At 32.7% G+C, this 24236-nt stretch overlaps 14 protein-coding genes across 14 annotated transcripts; 9 read left to right on the top strand and 5 right to left on the bottom strand.

Annotated features, from left to right (window-relative positions):
- Positions 1-240: 240 nt before the first annotated feature.
- On the top strand, positions 241-1719 carry NAEGRDRAFT_64068 (uncharacterized protein; the record flags this gene model as incomplete). Its single annotated transcript, XM_002680938.1, has 1 exon — positions 241-1719. The coding sequence occupies one exon, from the start codon at positions 241-243 to the stop codon at positions 1717-1719; it is 1479 nt and encodes a 492-aa protein (XP_002680984.1).
- A 300-nt stretch (positions 1720-2019) lies between these two features.
- On the top strand, positions 2020-3588 carry NAEGRDRAFT_46820 (uncharacterized protein; the record flags this gene model as incomplete). Its single annotated transcript, XM_002680937.1, has 1 exon — positions 2020-3588. One exon carries the CDS (start codon positions 2020-2022, stop codon positions 3586-3588), a length of 1569 nt encoding a protein of 522 aa, XP_002680983.1.
- Positions 3589-3873: 285 nt separating this feature from the next.
- NAEGRDRAFT_64066 (uncharacterized protein) lies at positions 3874-5052 on the top strand (the record flags this gene model as incomplete). Its single annotated transcript, XM_002680936.1, has 1 exon — positions 3874-5052. One exon carries the CDS (start codon positions 3874-3876, stop codon positions 5050-5052), a length of 1179 nt encoding a protein of 392 aa, XP_002680982.1.
- A 72-nt stretch (positions 5053-5124) lies between these two features.
- NAEGRDRAFT_78652 (stomatin-like protein) lies at positions 5125-6599 on the bottom strand (the record flags this gene model as incomplete). Its single annotated transcript, XM_002680771.1, has 2 exons — positions 5125-6146; positions 6366-6599. The coding sequence occupies 2 exons, from the start codon at positions 6597-6599 to the stop codon at positions 5157-5159; spliced, it is 1224 nt and encodes a 407-aa protein (XP_002680817.1). The 3' UTR covers positions 5125-5156.
- A 299-nt stretch (positions 6600-6898) lies between these two features.
- On the top strand, positions 6899-8220 carry NAEGRDRAFT_57187 (dTDP-glucose 4,6-dehydratase). The gene has a single exon (XM_002680935.1). It carries the CDS (start codon positions 6913-6915, stop codon positions 8140-8142), a length of 1230 nt encoding a protein of 409 aa, XP_002680981.1. The 5' UTR covers positions 6899-6912; the 3' UTR covers positions 8143-8220.
- Positions 8221-8282: 62 nt separating this feature from the next.
- NAEGRDRAFT_46816 (microfibrillar-associated protein) lies at positions 8283-9626 on the top strand (the record flags this gene model as incomplete). Its single annotated transcript, XM_002680934.1, has 1 exon — positions 8283-9626. One exon carries the CDS (start codon positions 8283-8285, stop codon positions 9624-9626), a length of 1344 nt encoding a protein of 447 aa, XP_002680980.1.
- Positions 9627-9854: 228 nt separating this feature from the next.
- On the bottom strand, positions 9855-11693 carry NAEGRDRAFT_46815 (uncharacterized protein; the record flags this gene model as incomplete). Its single annotated transcript, XM_002680770.1, has 1 exon — positions 9855-11693. The coding sequence occupies one exon, from the start codon at positions 11691-11693 to the stop codon at positions 9855-9857; it is 1839 nt and encodes a 612-aa protein (XP_002680816.1).
- Positions 11694-12279: 586 nt separating this feature from the next.
- Positions 12280-14491, top strand: NAEGRDRAFT_46814 (uncharacterized protein; the record flags this gene model as incomplete). The annotated part of the gene is made up of 3 exons (XM_002680933.1): positions 12280-12374; positions 12491-13184; positions 13367-14491. 3 exons carry the CDS (start codon positions 12280-12282, stop codon positions 14489-14491), a joined length of 1914 nt encoding a protein of 637 aa, XP_002680979.1.
- A 462-nt stretch (positions 14492-14953) lies between these two features.
- Positions 14954-15478, bottom strand: NAEGRDRAFT_3080 (uncharacterized protein; the record flags this gene model as incomplete). The annotated part of the gene is made up of 1 exon (XM_002680769.1): positions 14954-15478. A coding segment is annotated over one exon (525 nt), but the record flags the coding sequence as incomplete, so codon positions are not given.
- A 445-nt stretch (positions 15479-15923) lies between these two features.
- Positions 15924-17839, bottom strand: NAEGRDRAFT_57186 (RasGEF domain-containing protein; the record flags this gene model as incomplete). Its single annotated transcript, XM_002680768.1, has 1 exon — positions 15924-17839. The coding sequence occupies one exon, from the start codon at positions 17837-17839 to the stop codon at positions 15959-15961; it is 1881 nt and encodes a 626-aa protein (XP_002680814.1). The 3' UTR covers positions 15924-15958.
- Positions 17840-18348: 509 nt separating this feature from the next.
- Positions 18349-18855, top strand: NAEGRDRAFT_3736 (uncharacterized protein; the record flags this gene model as incomplete). The annotated part of the gene is made up of 1 exon (XM_002680932.1): positions 18349-18855. A coding segment is annotated over one exon (507 nt), but the record flags the coding sequence as incomplete, so codon positions are not given.
- Positions 18856-18986: 131 nt separating this feature from the next.
- On the bottom strand, positions 18987-19962 carry NAEGRDRAFT_82996 (uncharacterized protein). The gene is made up of 5 exons (XM_002680767.1): positions 19931-19962; positions 19684-19711; positions 19550-19636; positions 19207-19422; positions 18987-19151 (listed from the first exon to the last, which is right to left on the bottom strand). Exons 1-5 carry the CDS (start codon positions 19958-19960, stop codon positions 19063-19065), a joined length of 450 nt encoding a protein of 149 aa, XP_002680813.1. The 5' UTR covers positions 19961-19962; the 3' UTR covers positions 18987-19062.
- Positions 19963-20506: 544 nt separating this feature from the next.
- NAEGRDRAFT_46811 (uncharacterized protein) lies at positions 20507-22276 on the top strand (the record flags this gene model as incomplete). The annotated part of the gene is made up of 1 exon (XM_002680931.1): positions 20507-22276. The coding sequence occupies one exon, from the start codon at positions 20507-20509 to the stop codon at positions 22274-22276; it is 1770 nt and encodes a 589-aa protein (XP_002680977.1).
- A 286-nt stretch (positions 22277-22562) lies between these two features.
- Positions 22563-24213, top strand: NAEGRDRAFT_35633 (aldehyde dehydrogenase). The gene has a single exon (XM_002680930.1). It carries the CDS (start codon positions 22567-22569, stop codon positions 24187-24189), a length of 1623 nt encoding a protein of 540 aa, XP_002680976.1. The 5' UTR covers positions 22563-22566; the 3' UTR covers positions 24190-24213.
- Positions 24214-24236: the final 23 nt, after the last annotated feature.

Raw genomic sequence — 24236 nt, 5'->3', positions numbered from 1 at the left:
TTTAAGAAATTAGAGTGTCAAGGAATATATTTAACTTTTAACATAATTGTAAAAATATTGTAAACAAGTTCGAAGCTTCCAATTAAACATCTCGAATGGTAACCCCTTAAAAACTAAACATTCTCTTTTCATCCACATTACCTCTGCGGCCTCTTTTTCATTGTTTTTTCGCTGATTTTCTTTCACAATGCCAAAAAAAAATTGTCAACACGAACAGTTACTACTTGAATATTCAAGAAAATGATGTTGCTCAAAGGTTGTACTTGGAAGAGTACCTCACCACATGCACACGGTTGCATGTTCATTGTGTTGTGTTGTTTCATGATTATCATAATGATGATGCATGGAACAGTAAGTGCTTCCTGGAATGAACGAGATGCCACTCGATTGAGAAATAGATTTGTTGCCAATATGACTCGACATCATGCTGAATTTATTGGAAAGTTTCCAGAGGTAAATAGGGTGGATGTAAGCTCCTTTCCAATCATTCTTGATGAGAGATCTAATCAGATATTAAGTGTCTATTGGAATTTAGTGGATCATTCGGAGAGATTAATTGCATTTGATGTTTTGAGTGGTGGGAAAACAATGGTTTCGTCTTTTGAATTTCCAAAGAATTTCTCAAGATTGAATGAGAATAGATCAATTATGGATAATGAAAGAAGTTTCATGTACCTGCCAAGAATTTGGAATCATAAGATTTGGTACGTTTTGAAAATTGACACTTCCAAAAATTATGAAACATTTGGAAAGGCTGTTGTAATGACAGGTACTGCATCTGAAACTGAAATTGTCGATTTAGCCATTGATAACAAATCGATTCTCTATGTTTCGTATAAGGACAAAATCTCAGCTTTCAATATGAGTTCACCTTATTTAAATGGTCAACTCATGTGGACTGTTTTCAATTACGATCAAAACACAATCGAGTTTGGAAATATTCTCTTATCAAGTTCTTCAATTTTCGTTTCGAATATTCAAAGATCTCCAAGTCAAATTAATCCATTCCATGTAGGTCTCATTGAAATCAATAGAATGGGAGTAGTCGTTCATAGAACTGCCTTTAATCCATCTTTGGCTACTAAAACTCCATCATTACCTAATCATATAGTCAACTTGGATGATGGCTATATTTTGACAAGTCATCAATCAAGTAATATTTCAACTCATTTGACACTCTATCATGAGAGTGATATTTCCCATCCAGTTTCACAATTCGATTTGAGAATGCCAAAATATTTGAATAATGTTAAAAGATTTGAGTGCTCTAACATTTTGGCATTTACTGAATCGAATGATGATGACAATAGTTTCTCCATTCTTTGTACTCTATCTGAAACTGAAATTCTTGTTAAAACTGTCACTGTTTTATTTAAATTTGCCTTAATTGACAAGGGAAGTGCCTCTACAAGAATTCAAATTACAGAAGAAAGTATATACGATTCTCCTCGTTTCTATCTTTGTAATACTCAATTGGTTACATTAAATCATGGAGGTGGAGGTGATGATAATGGAGATAATTTCAATGGAGATTATTTTGGTTTCGTATGTGATAATCATGTTATAATTTATTCACAGAGTGGAGTTGGAGAAGCTGCAAGTAGAATTATATTAGATTCGAATATAAGTGCTTTCAGGGATATGATTGGAGCTGCCAATGGAATGTTTTATTTAATGACGGATTTATATCTTCAAAGTTTGAGGCATAATATTGAATAGTTTATTTTAGAATAGCTCACAAACCTTCCAAAATCAAAGAATAACCATTCCTTCAAATATTTTATCCTAAACAATCTGAATTTTCACACACAAGATATCAATTTCAAAGATGATTACAAAAAAATGCATCAAAATGTTTCAACAAAACACACCTTTAAAATATTCCTCCTATTATTAACGATCATATTTCTATCTATTTGTTTTCTTTTATTAATTACAAAAATACCTTCATCTTCTCCATCATCATCATCATTTACACATCATGATAATGATCATTCAAATGATGTCATCATTCCGATGATGAATATTAATCAATGGAAAAAGCCTTCATCATCTTCGATTAATAAAATAATTAAACCTACTGTATCATCATCATCATTGGAATCATCATTTAAAAAATTATCATCATCATCATTGGAATCGAATAAGCAAATTAATGAAATTTCAATAGAAAAAAAGAAGGTAAATAAACAACAACAGCAACAGACACTACCATCAGAGAGTTGGGCACCTATTCAAATTGATCAATGTCTGAATGGAATGCATGAACATTCAGCACCTTGTTTACATAAACACTACCTAATGAAAAATAATCAAACTAATAATTATACTAATTTGGAAAGGGGAATTGAATTAATTTATCATTCATTTAAAATTAAAGCTCCAAAGTTTTATAATAATGAACAGAAAATGGAATGGATGGAAAAATCAAAGAGAATTAAAATGATGAAATGGGCACCTGATTTGGAATGGGCAATTTATTTTTCCACAAATGGGCAAATATTGGTGTTTAATAATGTGTATATTGATGCAATTATTGATAGTGATAAATGGTCAGCAGGTTCATGTATGGGTGATTCACATTCACATTTACCATTTTTTAAAACGAAACCTTCCATGAAAACCTTTATTAGAAAGTATAATCATTTGCCAAATAATTTAAGTTATCTCAAAAATCCTAATGTTAAAGTGACTACTGGGCCTAATGATGTAAAAACTGTGGAAATACAATTAGAAGAGGATTATGAACGTTTGGATACAGTAATATTATGCACATCACCTGATTCGTATAGTTTTCAACATTTTCTTGATAGAGTAACTGTAACTTGGAGTCAAGCTATGATTTATCAACAAGATGAGTCATCTCCTAATGGATCAACATCTATTTTATCAGGATTGCAATCATACAATCCAGTAATCAAACAATTTTATTCATTTATGGTTGACAAACATTATCATCAACAATCTATACATGCTAAAAAGTTAATCTATTCATGTAGAAGTCCACTCGTTCATCCATTCACTACCCAACGTGTTTATGATGAAATGTTACGTAAATTGAATGCGAAATTTACAATTCCATTCGAAAAGAGAAGAAAGATAGTTTACTTTACAAGACAAGATGCTGATACAGTTAATATTGGAAGAAGAATAATTAATGAAACACTTTTAATCGATTATTTGAATAAGGAATTGAAAAAACGGGGAAGAAATGAAGAATTAATCATATTCGAAAGCTATGATTATCCAAATTTACAAAGTCTATTCAAACTTTTTAATGATACCAAATTAATATTTGGTCCTCACGGTGCTACATTTTATAATTCAAGATTTGCACCAAAACAATTAGCAGTTTTAGAAATTCTACCAAGTGGTGGATTTTATTACAATGGATTTTGGGAACAAGCAAGTTTATTAGAACAAACCTATGGAGTTTATTATGCTGATAAAGTAAATAAGAAGAATGACATGATTATTAATGATATTCCTAATTTTACAAAATATTTATTTGATTTAATTGAGGAAGCTCAGCAACGAAAACCTAAAGATGTTTTACAAAAGTATTATTCGTGGAATGTTAATGTGTAATTGATTATTAATAATATGGATGTAATATTCTGGAATGACTCATTGAATTTGAAAGATTATATATTGTTAAATCTATCAGTTTAGAAAACGAATTAATCACAATTTGAATATGAGATTATTCTACTTTCGGAAATATTCGGCCAAAAAGAATAAGATAATTCCACTTTAAAATTTTTGAAAATTCCATATAAATCTTCATTAAGCTACAAAAATATCAAAACAATCATTAACTATTAAATTAAATAATACTATTAAATAATATTTAAAAAATTACAATAAAAAAAAATGTACACCAAAAATCGAAAATTAGCCAAGAGAGACACACCCAGCAAACCCATTGAAGATTACTTTCCCAATTCCTCTCCAGAAATTACCACTCTCTCCTCCGATGATGATTCCGATGATTCTGCTGCTGAAACTCTTAATAAGAATCAAAACAACACAAAACAAATTGTTAATAATCATCAACAAACAATTGAATCGAAAAAGCAAAAAGGTATTCAAAAGATTACAAGTGCTAGTATTGCCACTTCATTTGCTCATTCATCGGTGAGATTGTTAAAGAAGAAGAAACTGAATCCTCCCTCATCACCTCAACCTATTATTAATAATAATACTAATGATGAGAATAATTTAATTTCATCGTCATCTTCATCTAATAGTACTGCTACTACTACTACTACTTCTTCAATAATACCTTCGGAATCGACAAGTGTAATATCACCACCAATTATTAATATGGATGATCATCATGTATCTAGTTCACTCTCTGATAGAAGTTCTACGGAGGAAAAAAGTAATAATTCAAATTCATTGAATAATTCTCAATTAGCTAGTTCTGAATTAATTAAAATTGGAAATGAAATTAAGCATTCAATAGATGCATCCTTATCACAAGCAGTTGGAGGAGTGGAATGTGTATCAAATATTATAGTATTGGATGTGAATAATTCCGATCATAATGAGCCAATAACACCATCCTCATCATCGATATTATCATCACAAATAGAGGAACAACCAAAACAAGTGAATGATTCATTATTAATGATGAATTCAAGTCAAGCAACAAGTATGGGAAGACAAGTAATGAAAATGGAAGAGGATGAATTGATGAAAATATCAAGGATTGAGGGAAATCAACATTTAAATGATACAAGTACATTATCAGAAAGACAAGGAATCCAAGATGAGATACAGCATTCACCACCTATTGCCTTCTTTGTCACATTCAGAGATGAAACTGTGATGATTTATCATAGTGTTCATTTGATGAATTGTGATCCTTCTCTATTAATTGCAAAAATTAGATTGAAAATTACAGATCTACCAACAAGAGACTTTAGTGTGAAATATTGGGATGATTTTGTGGGAGGATTTGTGAGATTTGATCACGATGTGCTGACCTATATTGTGAGAGCAAATTTAACAAGGGTAAAATTACTAATTTCTTCAAATCAAAAATAATTGTACTATATTCACTCCTCCACTAACTTGCAAAATTTAAATTTAACTAGGACAATAACTTCCCAAATAGCTCAATAAATAAATCTAACTTTAATTTACAACAATTAATTAAGTTTTGATGATGGCTTAATTGGAGCTTCAGTGACATTGACATGAGTTGGTTCTTCAACACCACTGATTTCCTTTAACCTCAATAAGGCTTGTTCCTTTGAAAGAGCTGGAGTTTGGTTCTTTGTCTTGTTGAAAATTTGATCAAAAATGGTGACAGCTTGTGTAACTTGTCCAGAAATATCATTGACATTGTTTGGAATAATGACAGTGTTACCAGCCTTTGCTAAATGACCAAATTGTTCAATATATTGTTCAGCAATCTTTAAAGCAACAGCCTTTTCACCATTCTCATTACTGATAGCAGCTGCCAATCTTTCAATAGCTTCAGCATAAGCTTCAGCATTAGCCTTGATAGCAAAAGCTCTACCTCTAGCAATATTTTGTTCTTCAATCATGTTAGCTTCAGAAATCAATTCTACAGCAGTCTTTCTACCCTTAGCAACGTTTTCTTGAGCTTCCTTTTCAGCCAATGAATCAAGAACAGTCTTTCTCTTCTTACGTTCAGCTTCAGCTTCAAGATCCATCGCTTGTTTAATTTGAGTTGGTACTTGAATATCTCTGATTTCATATCTTTGAATACTAATACCCCATCCAGAAGCAATCTTTTCAATACCTTGAACAATCTTTTCATTCAAATGTTGTCTCTCAGCAAAAGTATTATCAAGTGTAATTTTACCAATTTCACTTCTCATTGTAGTTTGAGCCAAATTCATAATGGCAACGAATGGCTTTTCAATTTCATAACTGGCCTTATAGGCATCAGTAATTCTTGTATACAAGACACCATCCAAAGAGAGTTGAACGTTATCCTTTGTAATGGCTGTTTGTTTGTTAACTTCCAATATAATTTCCTTTGTTGTGTGTTTATAGGAGACAGTATCTAAGAATGGGAGTAAAAAGTGAATACCACTGTCCAATGTTTTACAGAAACGTCCAAAACGTTCAACAACCCATTGTTCACCGTGTGGTACAATAATAATTGGCTATTTTGTATAATTATTGATGATGATGATTTGATCATTAAATTCATTCATGCAAATTATAAAATTTAATTCCATAATATATAAAGTGTTATTTGATGTTAATGAATTGATGAATTAGTAGGATTTTGTATATAAAAAGATACAAATTAATTCCATATTAATATTAATTAAATAATATTTAAATATTGATTAAAATTTGATCAATCAGAGTACACTTACACTCAAAAGAGTTGTTCTCAATCTTTCGGAATAACTTTCACTACCAGAAATTTGAAGACCAGGAATGGTTCCATGAGTAGAAATATTTCCTCCCACAGTAAATTCACTCTTTGTAGGATTTGAATTAAATTGATAGGATCTAACAATCAATGAACACAACAATTGATTTTGAAGCTTGTTCAATTGTGATGTCTTTCTCAATCTATTAACACTTTGTACGGAACGCTTTAACATTTTTTTAATCTTATTGTTGATGATGCTGATGGAATTGCAAAAGCTATTTTTGTTCAATCAAAGTTTTCCAGTAAATTGCTTGTATATACTACATGTTTTTGATTTATTAATACATGATGATTGTTTTATCAATTTTCTAAAACTAATGTTGAATGGGATCTAGTAAAATAATGATACAATAACTAATCGTCATCTTCTTCTCCTAACGGAAAGAAAATAGTTGTTGGATGACACAACACACAGTAATGAATCAACACAACTCTTCAGAGAGAAAAAAACAACATCACAAACAATAACTTCTCAAACTCTAAAAATGATACAATCAATGGTTGGAAATGTTTTTCAACAGCCGAGAAAGTGGGTTCTCCTGCTTGTGTCTGCCATTGCCATCGTCATAGTCATTCGTTTATTATTCGATCAACATTCTTCGGGAGGAAATAATAGTATTGCCAATACACACTTTTTTAGAAAATTAAAGAAGAGTAAAGAACCATCACAAGCCTATGCTGTAATGATTACAGGTGGAGCTGGATTTATTGGTTCACATATTGCTGAACATTTTATTAAGAATGAACCATTATGTCAAAGAATTGTAATTTATGATAATTTACATTCAACAGCACAATCAACAGGAAATCCAAATGTTGAAACAAATTCAAATTTAGAAATGTTATATTCAATTGATTCAACAAAAAAGATCGTTTTTGTAAAGGCTTCTATTATGGATAGACAAAAATTAAGAGAAACTCTCCAAGCTTACCAAATTAGATTTATTTATCATTTGGCTGCCCTTATTTCTGTACCGGAATCAATGTCCAATCCAAAGATTTATTTTGATATTAACACTATTGGAACTGATATTGTATTGGATGAAGCTAGAGCAACAGGACATGTTAAAAAGGTCGTTCTTAGTAGTTCTGCAGCTATTTATGGTTTTGATCCAACTGTTCCAAAGATGGAAAATATGAATCCAAGTTGTGAATCTCCATATGCTCAAAGCAAGTATGATGGTGAATTTTTGTGTAAATTCCACAGTCAACAAGCTTTGGAAAATTCCAAAGATGGAGAACCAATGGTTGCCATTGCTCTTCGTTATTTCAATGTTTTTGGTGAAAGACAAGATCCAAACAGTCAGTATGCAGCTGCTATTCCACGTTTCATTGATAGAGCTTGTAAGCAAAATGAAGCTATTGAAGTTTTTGGAGATGGAAGACAAACTCGTGACTTTGTCTATGTTAAGGACGTTGTTTGGGCCAATGTTTATGCATCATTCTATATTGGAGAATTTGGAGTTTTCAATGTTGGATATGGATCATACATTACAATTAATCAATTGGCTGATTTAGTTGAATCAGAATGTTCTAAACTTTCAGGTAAACCAGCAAAGAAGAGAATTTACAAACCAAAGAGAGCTGGAGATGTCAGTGCATCAATGGCATCAGTTAGAAGATTGACCAACAATGGTTGGACTCCAAAGTACAACTTTAAGGAATCTGCCATTCAAACCATTCAATATTTCTATCAGCAAGGAAAACAAAATTAATATCTTGTTAATTTTTCATAATTAATTTAGTGAATATTTAATTCAAACATTTAGAAAATAATAAAAACAATAGTTATTACCAATTTACTTAGTAATATCAATATTATTTAATGAAGGTGGAGAAATAATATATTAAAAAAATGAAAAGACTTAGAAAAGGGCAAGCACCATCAATAGCCAACAACAATTCCGATTCGGATGATGATGGTGGTGTATTTGCATCATCAACTAAAAACAATCAAAAGCAATTTACTCCACAACAAGTTTCTAAAGCAATTAGTAATATAACAACAAAACAACAACAACCTATTGCTGCTATTAAACCTAATACAACAACGAGAGTCATTTCAAAGAATAATAATGAGGAGAGAAGATTTGAATCGGAATCATCTTCATCAGATGAAGAAGATAGTGATATGGAAGATAGAAGAGCAAGACTCAGAGCTCGTCTTCTTTCCAAACAAAAAGAGGATGCTAGTTTAAATTCATTGGATGCCATGCTTCTTGGAGGAGCTTCTAGTACACATTCAATGAATTCATCCCAAGTGGTGAAATCTGAAAAAGATGTGTCAGCTCCTCTAATTCAAGAAGCCAAGAATAAGGAAAGGATGAATGAAAGTAGTGATGATGAAGATTTGGAAATTGATAGAAAAAAACTAAAGGTTGTGAAAAAGGAAGATCAATCACCTGTGAAATCATCAACTATTCAACAATCAACTCATCAAAATATTCCTTCCAATAATCAACAACACTCCATTACTACCCAACATCACCACAAAATAGAGAGTAGTGATAGCTCCAGTAGTAGCAGTGAAGAGGAAGATATTAGGCCAGTTTTCATTTCTAAAAATAGGAGGTCAACTATTAAGACTGATCAAGAATTGGAGGAAGAAGAAAATCGACAATTAGAATTGGAAAGAAAGAGACAAGAACAAAAACGTGAAAAGAGTGTCAAGCTCTTGGATAAAGAATTGGAAAATGAAGCTAACAGAAAGAAGGCTGTCAAGATTGATGAAGATATTTTGAGTGTGAATGATTCTGATGATATTGATCCAAATGGCGAAATGATGGCCTGGATTGAAAGAGAAATGAAACGTCTCTCGCTCATTAAACAAACCAGAGACGAATCTGATAAGGAATTACAAAGGAGAGCAAACAATTCCTCTTTCAAGGATAGTGCAGATAAGGAGGGTAAATCAAATTCTCAAAACACTGAAAAGCCAAAATTCAAAACAGGACAAAGATACTACCACAAGGGTGCCTTCTTTATGGATGATGAGGAAATTGCTGAGAAGGCAGCCCAAGTTGCTCATGCACCGACCGGTAAGGATCATATCAATTATGACCTACTGCCAAAATATTATCAAACAAAAAATCCTGGAAGAGCTCGTCAACCTAAGTATACCAATCTCAAAGATCAAGACACTACAGACTTTTCTTCACCATTCTACAATTCAGATAGAAAGAATAGAGAAAAGAAGTAATAAGTGTTCAATGTGAGCTTGCTCAAAGCATGATATTCACTGTCCTAAGCAATCTGTTGGAATCCTTCTGTTGCCTACCTTCTGCTGACAAAGCAAAAGAAGTGAGGCAAATATTTGATTAGTTTCGAATAAAGAACCACGAATTCAGAGGTATAGATGACAAGTAAAGTAATTTATTCATCACTGTTTAATTTCTTAATTTTAGCTGTTGGTGAGAATGTCTCTGTATCATCTTCCTTCTAACAAGTCATCTTCCTCCTCTCTGTATCGTTTCAAAGTGGAGCCAAACTCATCTTCCCATGAATTGAGAATGAAAAGGTCAGCATCTTGCAATTCTTTATAAAGTCTGAGGAGTGACCAATCTAATTTGAGTCTATCGGATGCAAAATCCAGACTTGATGGATTGTTCATTATAGCTGCCTTGACTATTTCGTAATCATCCTGCAAATCTTCATCTGCCTCACTCAGTGTCGATCCACAATTTGACACAGCAATCATTACAACTTCTGAATCAGACTTGAATTCATCTGCTGCAAATTGCAAATTTCCTCCAAAACCTGCTACTGCACAAAGTGTCACCTCTCTATCACGAACGTGGAGCATATTTTCCTCTTTGAACAAATAAGGGCATCTTTTAATTGCCATAATAGCAATTTCCTTAGTAACCCATTGTGGCTCAACAAAAGAGAAGGCAAATACGCATTGATTGAGAGCAGTTGTTACAATTTCCTCGTTTTGAATAAGGGCAAATTCTAATGCAAGACCATTCTCAGAAACTGCCTTGAGAACAAAATCTGGTCTACCTCTCAATCGATTATCGGCAAATTCCAAAGCCACTCCACAATTTGAAACTGCTGCCATTACAATTTCCTCATCATCTTGTAATTCTCCAGAGGCATACCCCAGTGCCATTCCATAATTACTCACAGCAGCCAATACTATTTCTCTGTCCTCTCCAAATTGTTGCTCTTCATGAATATGAGCCAGAACCTCTCCATTCTCTCTCACACGATCCAATATGAAATTACTATCATATTTAGTGAATTGAATAGCTTGTGGATCTTGTTTGATTGCATCCAGTATAATTTCATCATCAACAAGTTCCTTATTGGCAAAATTCAGAGATGTTCCACAATTTCTCACAGCACTTTGAATCATTTCTCTTGTTTGATCTTCATCCTCAATTAAACCAAGAATATTTCCTTCATATTTTACCAATTCTTCACATTGTTCGATTGTGAAATCGTCGAGACGAATTATTTCGTCCACATCACCAGCATATTGAATGGCTATTTTAGTCAAATCAAATATTTCATCCTCAGACAGATTATTAAACTGGTATAAATAATGTTGGGAGAATGGACTAATTTTTAAAACCTCTTCAATTATTTCCTTTCTAAAATTTGACCCAACGTCATTTGTCAAAATTCCACAATGGAGAGCCACCTTATTTCGAACATGTTCATCTGTAATTAGGTAAGAACAACGGTCATCAAATGGATTATCATCAAAAGCCAAGTTAGCAATCTCATTATTTACCATGTCTCCGCTTATATAATCAAATGCCAGTCCATTGCTTTTGACAGCTTGTCTACAAATTTCCAAATCTGAATCAAAACCAGCTTTAATTGCCAAACCATCCTCTTGAACTGCTGTCATCATCAAATCTCTTGATAAATGTCCTTCATTAATGCTTAATATTAACATTCCATTCTGTTGAACAGCTCTCTTAATGAAATTAAAATCATCTTTCAATCTATCACTTGCCCAAAAATACAATCTACCATCAAAATCAACATATTTTGACATGACTTGTTCATCATCCAATAACTCTTTTCGAAACTCATCTTCTACTTGACTCAACAATATACGGAGAGTGCGTAAATGATAACCACCCAGTAATAATGCATCTGTTCGAAGTCGGAGGAAAGTACTTTTGCGTGATTGAGTTTGCATCATGAATTGTCGGAAGAGATGAAGGTGATTGCATGTGAGTGTTGGATGGAAATCCACAAGATGCACAGTTGTGGCAATGCTTGACATTTTTTTTGGGTTTTTTTTGGACATTGTTATTGGATGTTCACACAATACATAATTTACAACTTCCCTTCAAATGTATTAATATTATCATTTCAAGGAAATTGACAAAAATTGTTTTAATTCAATAAGAATGCAAACAAGTTAATTAAAAATAGGAGGACATTGAAATTTCTTGAGAATAGGTTCTCATTAAGATTGCCATCAATAACCTGTAGCCGGATCTGACACCAATTTAATATTGTCGATGTGAATGGTAAGTAATTGCTTTGAGATGTGTATATTGAATGATCAAAATATCGTACAACAATGCATGAAGTGTCAACTTATGCTTGGTTTTACACAACAGGCACATATGCACAATTCGTATTTAATTCTCTTCCTCAGTAATCGTAACACTCACCTCATTACAGGAACAATACTATTTACGACAAACACTTTACGTTGTAATGGAGGGCACTCGATTTACAGTTGTAAACTCTGTCTTTAAAAGTGCATAAATGCGTTCGTTGACAAACTGCCTGCAGGCACAAAGGATGCAAAAGGTTTAAAAAGCCAGAGAACAAAATAATTTTGAATATATTGAAAACAAAACAAATACTTCAACAACTTCAACATGAAAGCTTCCTTACTATTTTTGCTTGCCTTAACAGCAACCTTAATGATTAGCGAATTTATTGTGTGTGATGTTAATTTTGGAGCTGGCAAAAGGTACTTTACGTTTGGAGGGGATTATAAATCTATTTCATCAGTTCCTTTTCAAAGTAATATGAAGGCTAACTTGACCATAGTTCAACCCCTTTTATTTGCAACATTTTGGTTCTTAGAAATGGAGAAACCTTCAAGACCATTCAAGTTACAGATAAATTACTCGAATTAGAATTAATTCCTGACAAAGATGGAGACATTTTCACACTTCAGAGAAAAGACCTATTAGATATTTGCTCCACTGTTATTACTATGGAATTTAAGGACAAATCTTCAACTGATTTACCTTCCTCCATCAACAATCTAGTTGCAACATCTAGAACTAACGACATTCCTAGCTCTGGTTCCTATAAAATGCTTGTTCCAAAGGGAATGAAATATACTGGAACTGTTCATGTTGCTGCAGGTGGCAAACTAAAGATCAAGACATCTGAGGGAAACTTCTTTACTTTCGAAGTGGGATTGTTAAGTCTTTTGGGCCAAGACAAACCAGTTTCCTTGGTAGCTCCTTCAAATATTGATGAATTATTCACAATCACATTAACCTCTGAAACTTCCAAATGCTATTTGGATGGCTATTTGGAATCAACCACTAGTTCAGATACTCCTTCAAGAAATGTTAAGGAAGCAACTCCACCAGATGCAACAGGAATTGCCATTGGTGTCATTATTGGTATTATTGCTTGTTGTTGTTTATCATGCATTGCAATTGCAGCTTTGGTAATCTATACAACAAAGAGAGGAAATAAGGGAGGACCAAGTGGTGGTATCACTGTTGTTACAACTGGTGCTACAGGAACAACTGTTGTAAATGTATAAAATTAATAACAAACAGTGAAAAGATTATTAATAAAATCTCCTAAACTTTATCAAATTTCTTCAGAAGGAATGAAAATCTTGTCAAATCTTTTGTGAACATTTACAACCATGACAATTGAGATGGCAACCTGGAAGTTGAACCTTGAAATCTATTTTTAACTGTTCGTAAATAACAGGAAATGAATTCAATTTCAAACAAGAAAAAAACCAACAAAACAATCATGATCAATGGATTTAGCAACAAGGACGACCAAAATATCATAGAAGTAGCAGAATTGGTTACCTTGAAGATGAGCAAATCAAGTGAGGAAATTCTCTTTGAAGATTTTAATGATCAAACAAATTGTAGCACCTACTCATCATTGAGTAATAATAGCAATAGTACCAATACAAGTGAATGGGGTGATGTTATGGATTTAGAAGAAGAATTGTTCAATGCTTCTGAAGATTTTGAATATCAAGTTATCAAGTTTGAATATCCATTCAATGCTGAATATGAAGATATTTTCAATAATCAATTGGAAGAATTGATTGATGAAGATGAAGAAGGCTTTGAAGAAGCAGAAGAAGAAGAATACAACAATAATTTATATGAAGAATACTTTGAAGAATATGAATACAATCATTGTTTGGGAGGAATGAAGTTTAAACACTTGGCCAATATGAAGAAAGTCAAGCAAAAGTTTAAGAGAATGAGAATTAATCCAAAGAGAAGAATTCATCACAGAGAATTGAAAAAGCAACAAGAAGAAGTAATTGAAAAGAGAGAGAAAGTTTCCTCAAAGATTTACACTCCACCACCTATTAGATATGCAGATAATAATTATTCGAATAACAATAATAACAGACATCATCAACACGGAAGCAATTCGGATGAAGAAGCTCAATTACAACAAGCCATTTCTCACTCACTCACTGATCATCATGTCAATGACTATGCTAGAGAATGTGGTATCGAATATAATTTATTGCTTGCCCTTACTCAAAGAGAATTAACTGCTGAAGATTATGATCTTCTTTTACAATTAGATAATACTGTTAAGAAAAAGACAGTTTCAGAAAATATTTTGGATTCATTGCCATGTTGTACATTAAATCATTTTGGAGAAGTATGTCAATCAGATATGCCACAAATTACTGAGGGTGACATGTGTATTACTTGTATGTGTGACTTTGAAGAGGGAGATGAAGTGAGATGGATTACAAAGTGTGCCCATATTTTCCATAAGAATTGCATTGATAATTGGTTGAATAATCACTCTACTTGTTGTCCAATTTGTCGTGTTGAAGTAAACTCGTGAATGGCTATTTGTATTATTATAGATATTGTTTGAATCTTTTGCATCCTTAAATCGTCCTGAATAATGGAATAATGATAGCAAATCATTTATTTATGTAAATCTATTTTCTATTAATACTGTGCTGAGCCTAGTTTGATGATTCCAATTTAAGAATGAATCACAAAATTAGAGAAGAGGCTTCAAACCTAAGCTTATCCTCAATTTGTTTGTTTCCTCAATGGATAGAGAATTATCTCCTGATTTTTCAGAGGATTCTTCTTGATTAGTACTCGATGAGCTACTGGTTGCTGAGGTTGATTTCTTCTTTAAATTTAATTTAAATCCAGATCCAGATTTCTTCTTGGTAGTAGTCGATGGTTTGGCACTTTCTATAGGGTTCATCTCAGCAGTCTCTTCAGGTTCTTGTTGTGGATCTTCCTTTCTATTCTTCATTTCAACAATTGCCTTATACTCTTCATTAGTTTCAAGTGCAGAAACATATGGACCCAATTTACCATTCTTTTCCAATACCTTTCTACTCAGCAGGAATGGCAATTTAACATCACAAAATGAATCACTCGTAAGTAACATTTCAATAAATTCATCCATATGCAAAATTTTACAAGAACCATCAATGAGTCTTAATCTCAACTTTCTATAATCTGAATATAGCGGTTCCAATTGCTCATAAACATCTACAGCATTTCCAACCAATCTCAAATAGAGAGCTCCCAAAGCTGTCAAGTATTTAAACTCTCCATTATGAATATATGCAACAGTCGACTCCAAATCCACTTCAATTTGTAACATTTTCATTAAAAGAGAGAGAAAATTTGTTGGTTTTCTCAACCCTCCAAAAGTTCCTCCAATAGAATCCAAATTTTCTGCTTTATCAATTACTGTAGCAGCATTCAAACCAAAGCATTCTTCCTTATAATAAATAGAGTTGAAAATCTTATTTCTCGTAATTTGTTCAATTAAATTCTGAGAATTAGTAGAGTGTACAGTATTAAATTCTTGTGATTGTTCTTCGGGAGCTTGCTGATGTTCCAGTGGATTTCTCTTCTTACTGTGATAAGCCTTTACTAATTCTTCCATTTCTGCTTGATCCATAAATCGATCCTCTTCCTCTCCTTGTTCTTCATCCTCTTCATCATTCATTCCGAAGGATTGTTGTTCCTCAGTGTCATCATTTTGTTGTATAATTTCATCATCGTGCATCATTCTAGAATTTTCTTCATCGGCTTCCTCTCTTTGGTATTCTTCTTCTTCCACTGGCTGATTATCTTCCTCCTCTGAAGCTGGTAAATATTCCTCCTCCGTTTCATGTTGTTCCATTTTTTAATTTAAAGTATTTAATTATTAATAATTGTAATTAATAATTTGTAACACATTCAATAAGATTCTCCATAATATGTATAGCAAGCACATTGGTGTATGATTAAACAATAGATTTTAATACATCATGATTTATTTTACAAAGTCACCTCAATTATTATTTCTTGGTTCTCGTTTCAAACTAACTTGATATAATTCATCAAAACCTTTCGATTGATTGAGGTATTGATCTAAACGGAGTTGAATGACTTCATCCTTTTGAAGTGTATTCAAATATTTATCCTCAAAAAGTTGTTTCCAATACATGAGTTGATGAACTATTTGATATTCTCTCTGAATGACAAACCAATTGACACAAGTAATACCTTGCTCATTGAGCTCTTTGGATTTTTCAACGTATTTTCTCAATTGATTGGAAGAATCGTGGAGATTTTTCAAATCGCTCAAGAACATGCCCAGGTAGGGTATACAAGCTTCAGATCTGAGAGAATCTAATATACCTCTCAAAACTCTAAAGTTAGCTCTCAAACTGACAATTTCTCTGAGATTTTCCAATTTTTCCTCATATTCACTGCCTGCCTCTTGTCTTGTGAGTTTCAGACGGAAGGCTGAGGCAGACATTAAGCCTGCTGATATGGCAAATATTGTTCCAAAGTTTTGATAACTCGACAAGTGATTCACGCAAATATCAATAAAGAATTTAAAGGCCTTGGCTCTTTCTTCAACTGTTTTAGGTTGGACAATTTCATTGGCAACCCATCTGGCAACATTTTCAAAGTGCTTATTGTTGAGAATGATGGAAGGGCACTTGTTTGGTGTCTTTCTCCATGGAAATCCAACAAATTCAAACGATCTCAAATTTCTATAGTGTTCCATCTCGAGAATGGTCAATTGTGCTGCAAGAGCTTCTTGACCTATTGTATAAATATTAACTTCTCGATTAATATCTTGAGGCTTCAGTGAGGATGAAGAAAGTGGATTGACAATTTTGAATTGTCTCTTCTTTCTCAACTCTTCCAATGCTACTAATTTGTTGTACAAATGATGTTTCACTTGAACGCCCTTGATATACTTTACAGAATTGAGAACATTTGTGTTATTCTCCTCCAATGACACACTATTAATCAAATAGGTATCTAAAAATTGAGACAATTGCATTACAATCAAGTCATCATTTTCCTCATCTCTAGGATCCATTCTGATACAATAGTGAACGAACATGTTCAAAACTTGCATCAGCTTGATAATCTTTCTTCTCTTTTCATTTTCTTTAAACTCTACTTGTTGATTATCCAAATCAATCAAATGAGTGAAACACATTCTAAGGAAGTTAGATTTCGTCATGAATGATTCAAAAGTTTTGAAAAATGTTCTCTGGAATGAATGGGCCTCAATGATAGTCTCATTAGAAGTATCAATGTCGCCATTTGTTGGTGAACCAGGTGTGAACATGTTACCAACTCCAGTTGGTGAACCAAGCAAAGGACCTGGAGGAGTAGGAGAGGAAACATTACTCTGTAAACTACCATTCAATGCACTGGTACGTTGTTGATTTGACATGAAATCCAAACTGCCACTGAACCCGCCAATTACAGCACTTGAAATCATTGACAATTCAAAAAGATCTGAATCTGACATTTCCGATTCATTCACTGCATCAATTAACCTTTCCAATAAATTATGAACAGAGCCACCAATAAATGTTTCCTTCCCTTTAGAAATTAAATCAATTGCAACACATTCATTGACACCCAACCAAAACTTGTTAACCTGTCTAAAAGAATCCAAATGAAGTACCTCCTTTGAAACAAATGTAATTACATCCTTCTTTTGACTATACGGATAACAAATTCTCAAATGCTTCAAAATTGATAATCTCCATCTATTAGAAACATTCATACAATATCCAATTGTTTTCAAGTCCAAATACGATGAAATCGTAGCAAGTATTTCCTCAGGAATTTGATCCACAATTACACCCACTCTTTCAATAGCATCATCACGATCATGTTGTTGTTTTGATGAAATCATTTTTTTAAGTTTGGTTTCAATTCATCATCCACAATCATCATCCCTACGAACAAGAAGAAGAGAATGAACTTGGCCAAATGTTCCATTGATCTTCTTTTTGTTCTCATTACAGATAATTGACAAAAGAGGAGGAGAATTACTGTAATTACAAGTATCTTGAAATTATTATTAATAATTGTTATTAAACATAAAATTAATAAATCAGAACTTAAAGGTTAAAATTGATGAGTTGTTCTATCAATTAATTTTCCAATTTTAAAAAAACAAATCATAAAAAAATTCCTTCCGATTGTATCATCATCTACAAATTACATTAAAACAGCCTTTTGGAAGGAGAGAAAATTAGATCATCATAATTATAATTATTGGAAATGAGTGCACTGATTAATATTATTGGATGGATTGGAACAGGATTGGCAATCTTTGTATTTTACTCTCCTTATAGATTGTTGACTAGTGCCCTGAAACAAAAACAAGGAAAAACAACAGAATTAGGAGAATCAAGCATTGACTTGTCTAATATTACACCTTTTCCGTATCTTGCAATGTGTATTAGTGCATTATTGTGGGTAACATATGGAGTAATAATCGAGGATATGATTTTGGTCATTACCAATATGGTTGGATTTATTGCAGCTTGCTATTATAATTGGTTGTATTATAGAATTACTGATAAGAAGGAGGAATTTATTTCAAAATGTTCAATTGGTCTTGTAATTTATATTTTATCATTGAGTTTCGTATTGTTTATTGCTCCTTCACATAAGGTTGTGAGCTATTTGGGTGCAATCTCTGCCATTGGAAGTGTTATCATGTTTGGAAGTCCTCTTGTTACTATTAAACAAGTTCTGGAAAAGCAAAATTCCGAATCAATTCAACTTCTCCTTGCTGCTGCCAGTGCTGGTTGCAGTTTCACTTGGCTTTTATATGGATATTTAATTTCAAATTCTGCCATTTATATTCCTAATGGAATTGGATTGTTTTTAGCATGTATTCAATTGGCATTGAAATACATGTACAGAAGAAACCTTTCGGGACCAAAGGTATTTTCACTCTCACGAAACAATGAAATGGCTCAAACTGAGTCTGTCTAAATGAAATGTTCATAAGAACTCAAAGTTATTGAAAAGTGATGATAATTAATTGTAAAGATTATAAATTAAGTTTTATTTCTGTTGTTGTGTTTGCATGCAACCATATTACTGAGCACATGATAACGAGATTTACTTGGCATATCTAATAGTCCATTCCTTTGCAGTATTCAATGCAGTATTTTGATCCTTCTTCCATTCTTCAGCAACATCATTTGCCACTATTTTAATATTAATTGAAATAATTACATTTTAGGAAGTGTCAAAAATACTTACATGGATCGTCTGGATTTGGAGCAGAAAGTAAGGCTTGAATACTCAACAAGAGAGTTCTGATTTGCAATGCAGGTGACCACTTATCTTTGAGAATGTCCAAACAAATTCTTCCCAATTTATCAATATTTGGGTGATAGATTTTCGTTAAGAATCTTACTTTTGGTGGAGCCATTGGATAATCATCAGGAAGGAACAATTCCAATTTGAAAATACCTCCTATTATATTTCATAAATTTTCAAATCCGATAATATATTTTGAATTAAATAATACAGTTTAATTAAATAATACAGCATCCAATGGTACAAAATGTATTAAATATTGTATGATGGTTAAAAAACAAACCTTCATATGGAGTTTGTGGTGGTCCTTCAATGGAAACTGAAAAGTAACGCATATTTTCTTCTGTTGGTGTAGCAGTGATGCCCGTAACTTGTTATAACGTAGTTAGCAACTCTTATTTAAACATTAAAACTTACTTGGCTCAGACATCAGTTTTTGAGTTTCCTATTCATACAAAATAATTATTAAATCAATATTAATATTGTTATTAATCATTTTCGAACCAACATAGCCGGATGAGAAAAATCATCATTTAATAATAATAAATACATCATCCAACAACAATCAATATTATAAACATTAATACAACAATAAAATAATTTGATCATCAACAAAATGGTTGTTATTAATAACTTCCGGTTCATCAAAACTTGACAATCTTACCTTGATGATTCTTCTTGGCAAGTTGCTCATTTTTATTTGTGGTATCTAATCAAATTTCCCTCCAAAATTAAAGTAGTCTTTCCTTGGCCAGTTGGAGAATAATAATTTTCCATTCTTAACCAATAATAATGCTAATCGAATTATTCTTTATCTCAACTAACTGTAAAGGAATCATAGAAGAATTCTGAAAACTAGTAAATACAAAAAAATGCTCATATAAAAATGAAAGAATATTAATGCAAGAAAGATTTTGTAAACGTTGCCTCAATGTTGTCATTCAGCACCTTAAACTCCAATAAACCCAAACATGTTGTTCAATGAACTATATTCAAGCAAACTTTCACCCCTGAGGCTAAATCTCAATCAAAGTGATTTGTTATTTGTCTTTAATCTACAGCGGATAATTCCAACTTGTTGCTCACTTTCGGTAAAATACAATCTTAATATGGATTGAGTGCTGTTTACACTGGAGATGTCAATGTTTCTCATACACTAACTTTCTATCTCTTAATAATCACAACATTAAAAAAAAATTGAATTACTGCTCGCACTAAAACCATTCAACCTTTATAAACTATGCAACATCAGCAGGACTATCATGAGCAGCAACAACGGGAAAACGAGGCTGAAACACATTCCCAACCAACACAAGAACAAACAACAATACCAACAACAGTATCACTGTTTGATGGTAGTGAAAATATTACAGGTAGAAATGGCAATCCATTATTTACAAATCGGAATCGTCTATCCAAATCAATGCAAAATTTGACAGAGGTAGATTTTGCCACATGTTCTTCTCTGTGCGAAAAGTTTTATGTAATGAATTTGTTGCAGTCGACGAGTAAAGATATGGCCATCATGGCTATTGATTGTATTTTGAATGGAATTGTGGGGCCATCATCACAACAACACATATCTAGCACTGAAGAAAATACAACAACATGCTCTGTATTACCAAATCAAGAGGATTGGCAAAACTTGAAGGCATGGGGATTAACGGAAGTTATAGAATTTGCACATGAATATTACCATGATCAATATTTAGACTTTTTACAATCAAGGCAACACCTCACCTCATCAACATGCAACAACTCTGAATGTGGAGAGCCTCAATTGAAAAAAGTAAAAAGAATGCATCACAGTAGTACACCACATCAACATGCAACATGTGGTGTTAACATGGATACACAAAGATACGAATCTTTCTATCATGCATTGGAAATTATGAGAGAAATAATTGAAAAAGATCAAACATCGTTCGATGACATTAAAGATGCCATACAGAACATTTACAGACAACATTTGATTTCTAGTATTGGATACTATGAATCATCGTATAGGAAAAATCCTCTTTTGGAAAAGTTTTACTATCACATTTTGGAACTGTATAGACAAACAGACCAAAAAATTGGATGTATCAAGTTTGCAGAATTTGGATTACTTTACAATGGAAGACAGATTAAAAATTTGGAAAACATGCTCAATAATATTAACAAGGACATGTTTGCATTATCACATGCATTTTTGGACAAACATTGGAGACACTGTAGAGCCCATCAAAAATGTTTGGAGGGTGTATTAATGTTCTTTTGTGATTGTACAGATAATGAAGCAATGACTGGAATTTTTGAAGAATCCTATTCATTGGACCCTTCATTTATATATGCCTATTGTAACATAGGCTATTTGAAAGGATTTAATGTGTTTGGGAATAGAGAATTGACGCAAGAGGGAATTTCATGTTTTCACAAGGCTCTCACATTGTGCAATCCTAGCGATGAATTTTTTATCAAGGTTAACAGTACCAAGACACTTGGTGTGTTGCACATGATTTCTGGAAATTTCCAAGAGGCATTTGTTCAATTTTCAAAATGTTTGGAAATCTTCCCTGATTATTATCAAATTTATAAGGACAGAGCAGAAGCATTTTCAATGTATGATACTTTTATGGCAATGAAAGATATTGAGAAATGTTTTGAAATTGAGCCAGAGAGAAAATCTGACATGTGTACACTACTTAACATGAAAGCTGTCCTTCTTCACAAAATGGGGAGACCACAAGAAGAAATTACAACTATACTGGAGAAGGCTATGAGTGTTGATCCAACCAATTCGTATCCATTCCTAACCCTTTCTAGTTTAGCTATTCAAGAGGAAGATTTGGATAGATATTTGGAACTTCGGTCTAGATTTAAAACGTACACTAATCAATCGGTTTCAGATCTTCTCAATCAAGATATTAAGGCTTTTGAAATTTTCGATCAAATCTACAATACTAATCTTGAAGATGAATATCAAGCTAAAAAGAAACAACATGCTTCAACGTGGTATAGAATATCTTAAATAATCCCAAATAACGAATCCCTTATTTTGAACTTTTTTGTTGAATTTCAATTAGCCGACTGTTGAATTTATTTCCTCTGCTTATTTAAATAAATTTACAACCACTAATCCATCTCTTGAAATATATTCAATTTATTAAAATGCAATTCTTGTCTTCAAACAAAAACAGAACCCTCAAAAACAAAGCTATTAAATTGAAACATCCACCTATTTTTACAATATCACAGATGGTGCGAAAAAATCAACGCTCTCCTTTTACCCAAGACCTCTAGATTACAACACTTGAAAAAATGCAAAGACAAATCATCTCTAAGAAATCATCATCAGCCGCCAATTCCTTGGTGAAAAATCTTATCAGTAAACAAGTGCGTTTTTCATCATCAAAATATTCCTTCTCCGAATATGATTTTTTGCCAAGATTAGGTCTCGTTGAAGAAGGTAATCCAGGTATTTGTATTGGAGGAGAATGGAAAGGATCAGGTGAAGTTTTCCAATCTATTTCACCATCAGATAATAGAGTCATTTCTACTTCTGTTGGTCCAACCATTACCGAATATGAACAAGCTATGAAATTGACCAAGAAGGCAGAAATTGAATGGCGTAATAAGCCTGCTCCATACAGAGGAGAAATTGTTAGACAAATTGGTGTTGCTCTCCGTGAAAATATTAATGATTTGGGTAAATTGGTTAGTTTGGAAATGGGTAAGATTTTACCAGAAGGTGTTGGTGAAGTTCAAGAATTTGTTGATATTTGTGATTTTGCAACTGGTTTATCTAGAATGATCAATGGTCAAGTTATGCCAAGTGAAAGACCAAACCATGCCATGTATGAATTGTGGAATCCTATCGGAACTGTTGGTGCAATTACTGCATTCAATTTCCCTGTTGCTGTTTATGGATGGAATGCTGCTCTTGCTTTAATTTGTGGTAATACTATGGTTTGGAAAGGTGCTCCAACAACTTCATTATCAACAATTGCAACTGGTAAAATTATTCAACAAGTTTTGAAGGATAACAAGTTAGATCCTGCTATTTGTACAATTATGACTGGTGGATCTGATATTGGTCAAGCTATTTCTGCTGATAAGAGAATTGGATTAGTCAGTTTTACTGGAAGTACTCAAATTGGTAAGAAGGTCAGAGAAGTTGTTGATGATAGATGGGGTAAATCTTTATTGGAATTGGGTGGTAATAATGCTATCATTGTTTGTGAAGATGCTGATCTTGAAATTGCTTTCAGAAGTGTCTTGTTTGCTTGTGTTGGTACTGCTGGTCAACGTTGTACCACTACTCGTCGTCTTATTATTCAAGAAAATGTCTATGATCAATTCATTTCCAAGTTAAAGAAGGGTTATTCCAATGTCAAGATTGGTGATCCAATTAAGGAATCTGGTTTCTTGTGTGGACCTTTGCACACAAAGAATGCAGTTCAACAATATAAGAAAGCTATTGAACAAGCTAAACAACAAGGAGGAAAGATTCTCTATGGTGGTAATGTTCTCGATAGACCTGGAAATTATGTTGAACCAACAATTATTGAAATTGCCTATGATGCTCCAGTTGTTCAACATGAAACCTTTGTTCCAATTGTTTATGTTATGAAATTCAAGACTCTCGATGAAGCTATTCATATTAATAATTCTGTTGAACAAGGTTTGAGCAGTAGTGTATTCACAAAGAGTCAATCTAACATGTTCCAATGGCTTGGTCCAAATGGTTCTGATTGTGGTATTGTCAATGTTAATATTCCAACAAATGGTGCTGAAATTGGAGGTGCTTTTGGTGGTGAAAAGGCTACAGGCGGTGGTCGTGAAAGTGGTTCTGATTCTTGGAAGCAATACATGAGAAGATCTACTGCCACAGTCAATTATGGTAACACTTTACCATTGGCTCAAGGTATTAAATTTGATTAAACTTTTGAATATATTTCACTGCTACTATAATTTCTCTTCTTTATGTA

This window comes from Naegleria gruberi (assembly GCF_000004985.1).
Source record: "Naegleria gruberi genomic scaffold NAEGRscaffold_8, whole genome shotgun sequence".
Lineage (NCBI taxonomy): Eukaryota > Heterolobosea > Eutetramitea > Acrasida > Naegleriidae > Naegleria > Naegleria gruberi.
This window is presented reverse-complemented; position numbering and strand designations above follow the sequence as displayed.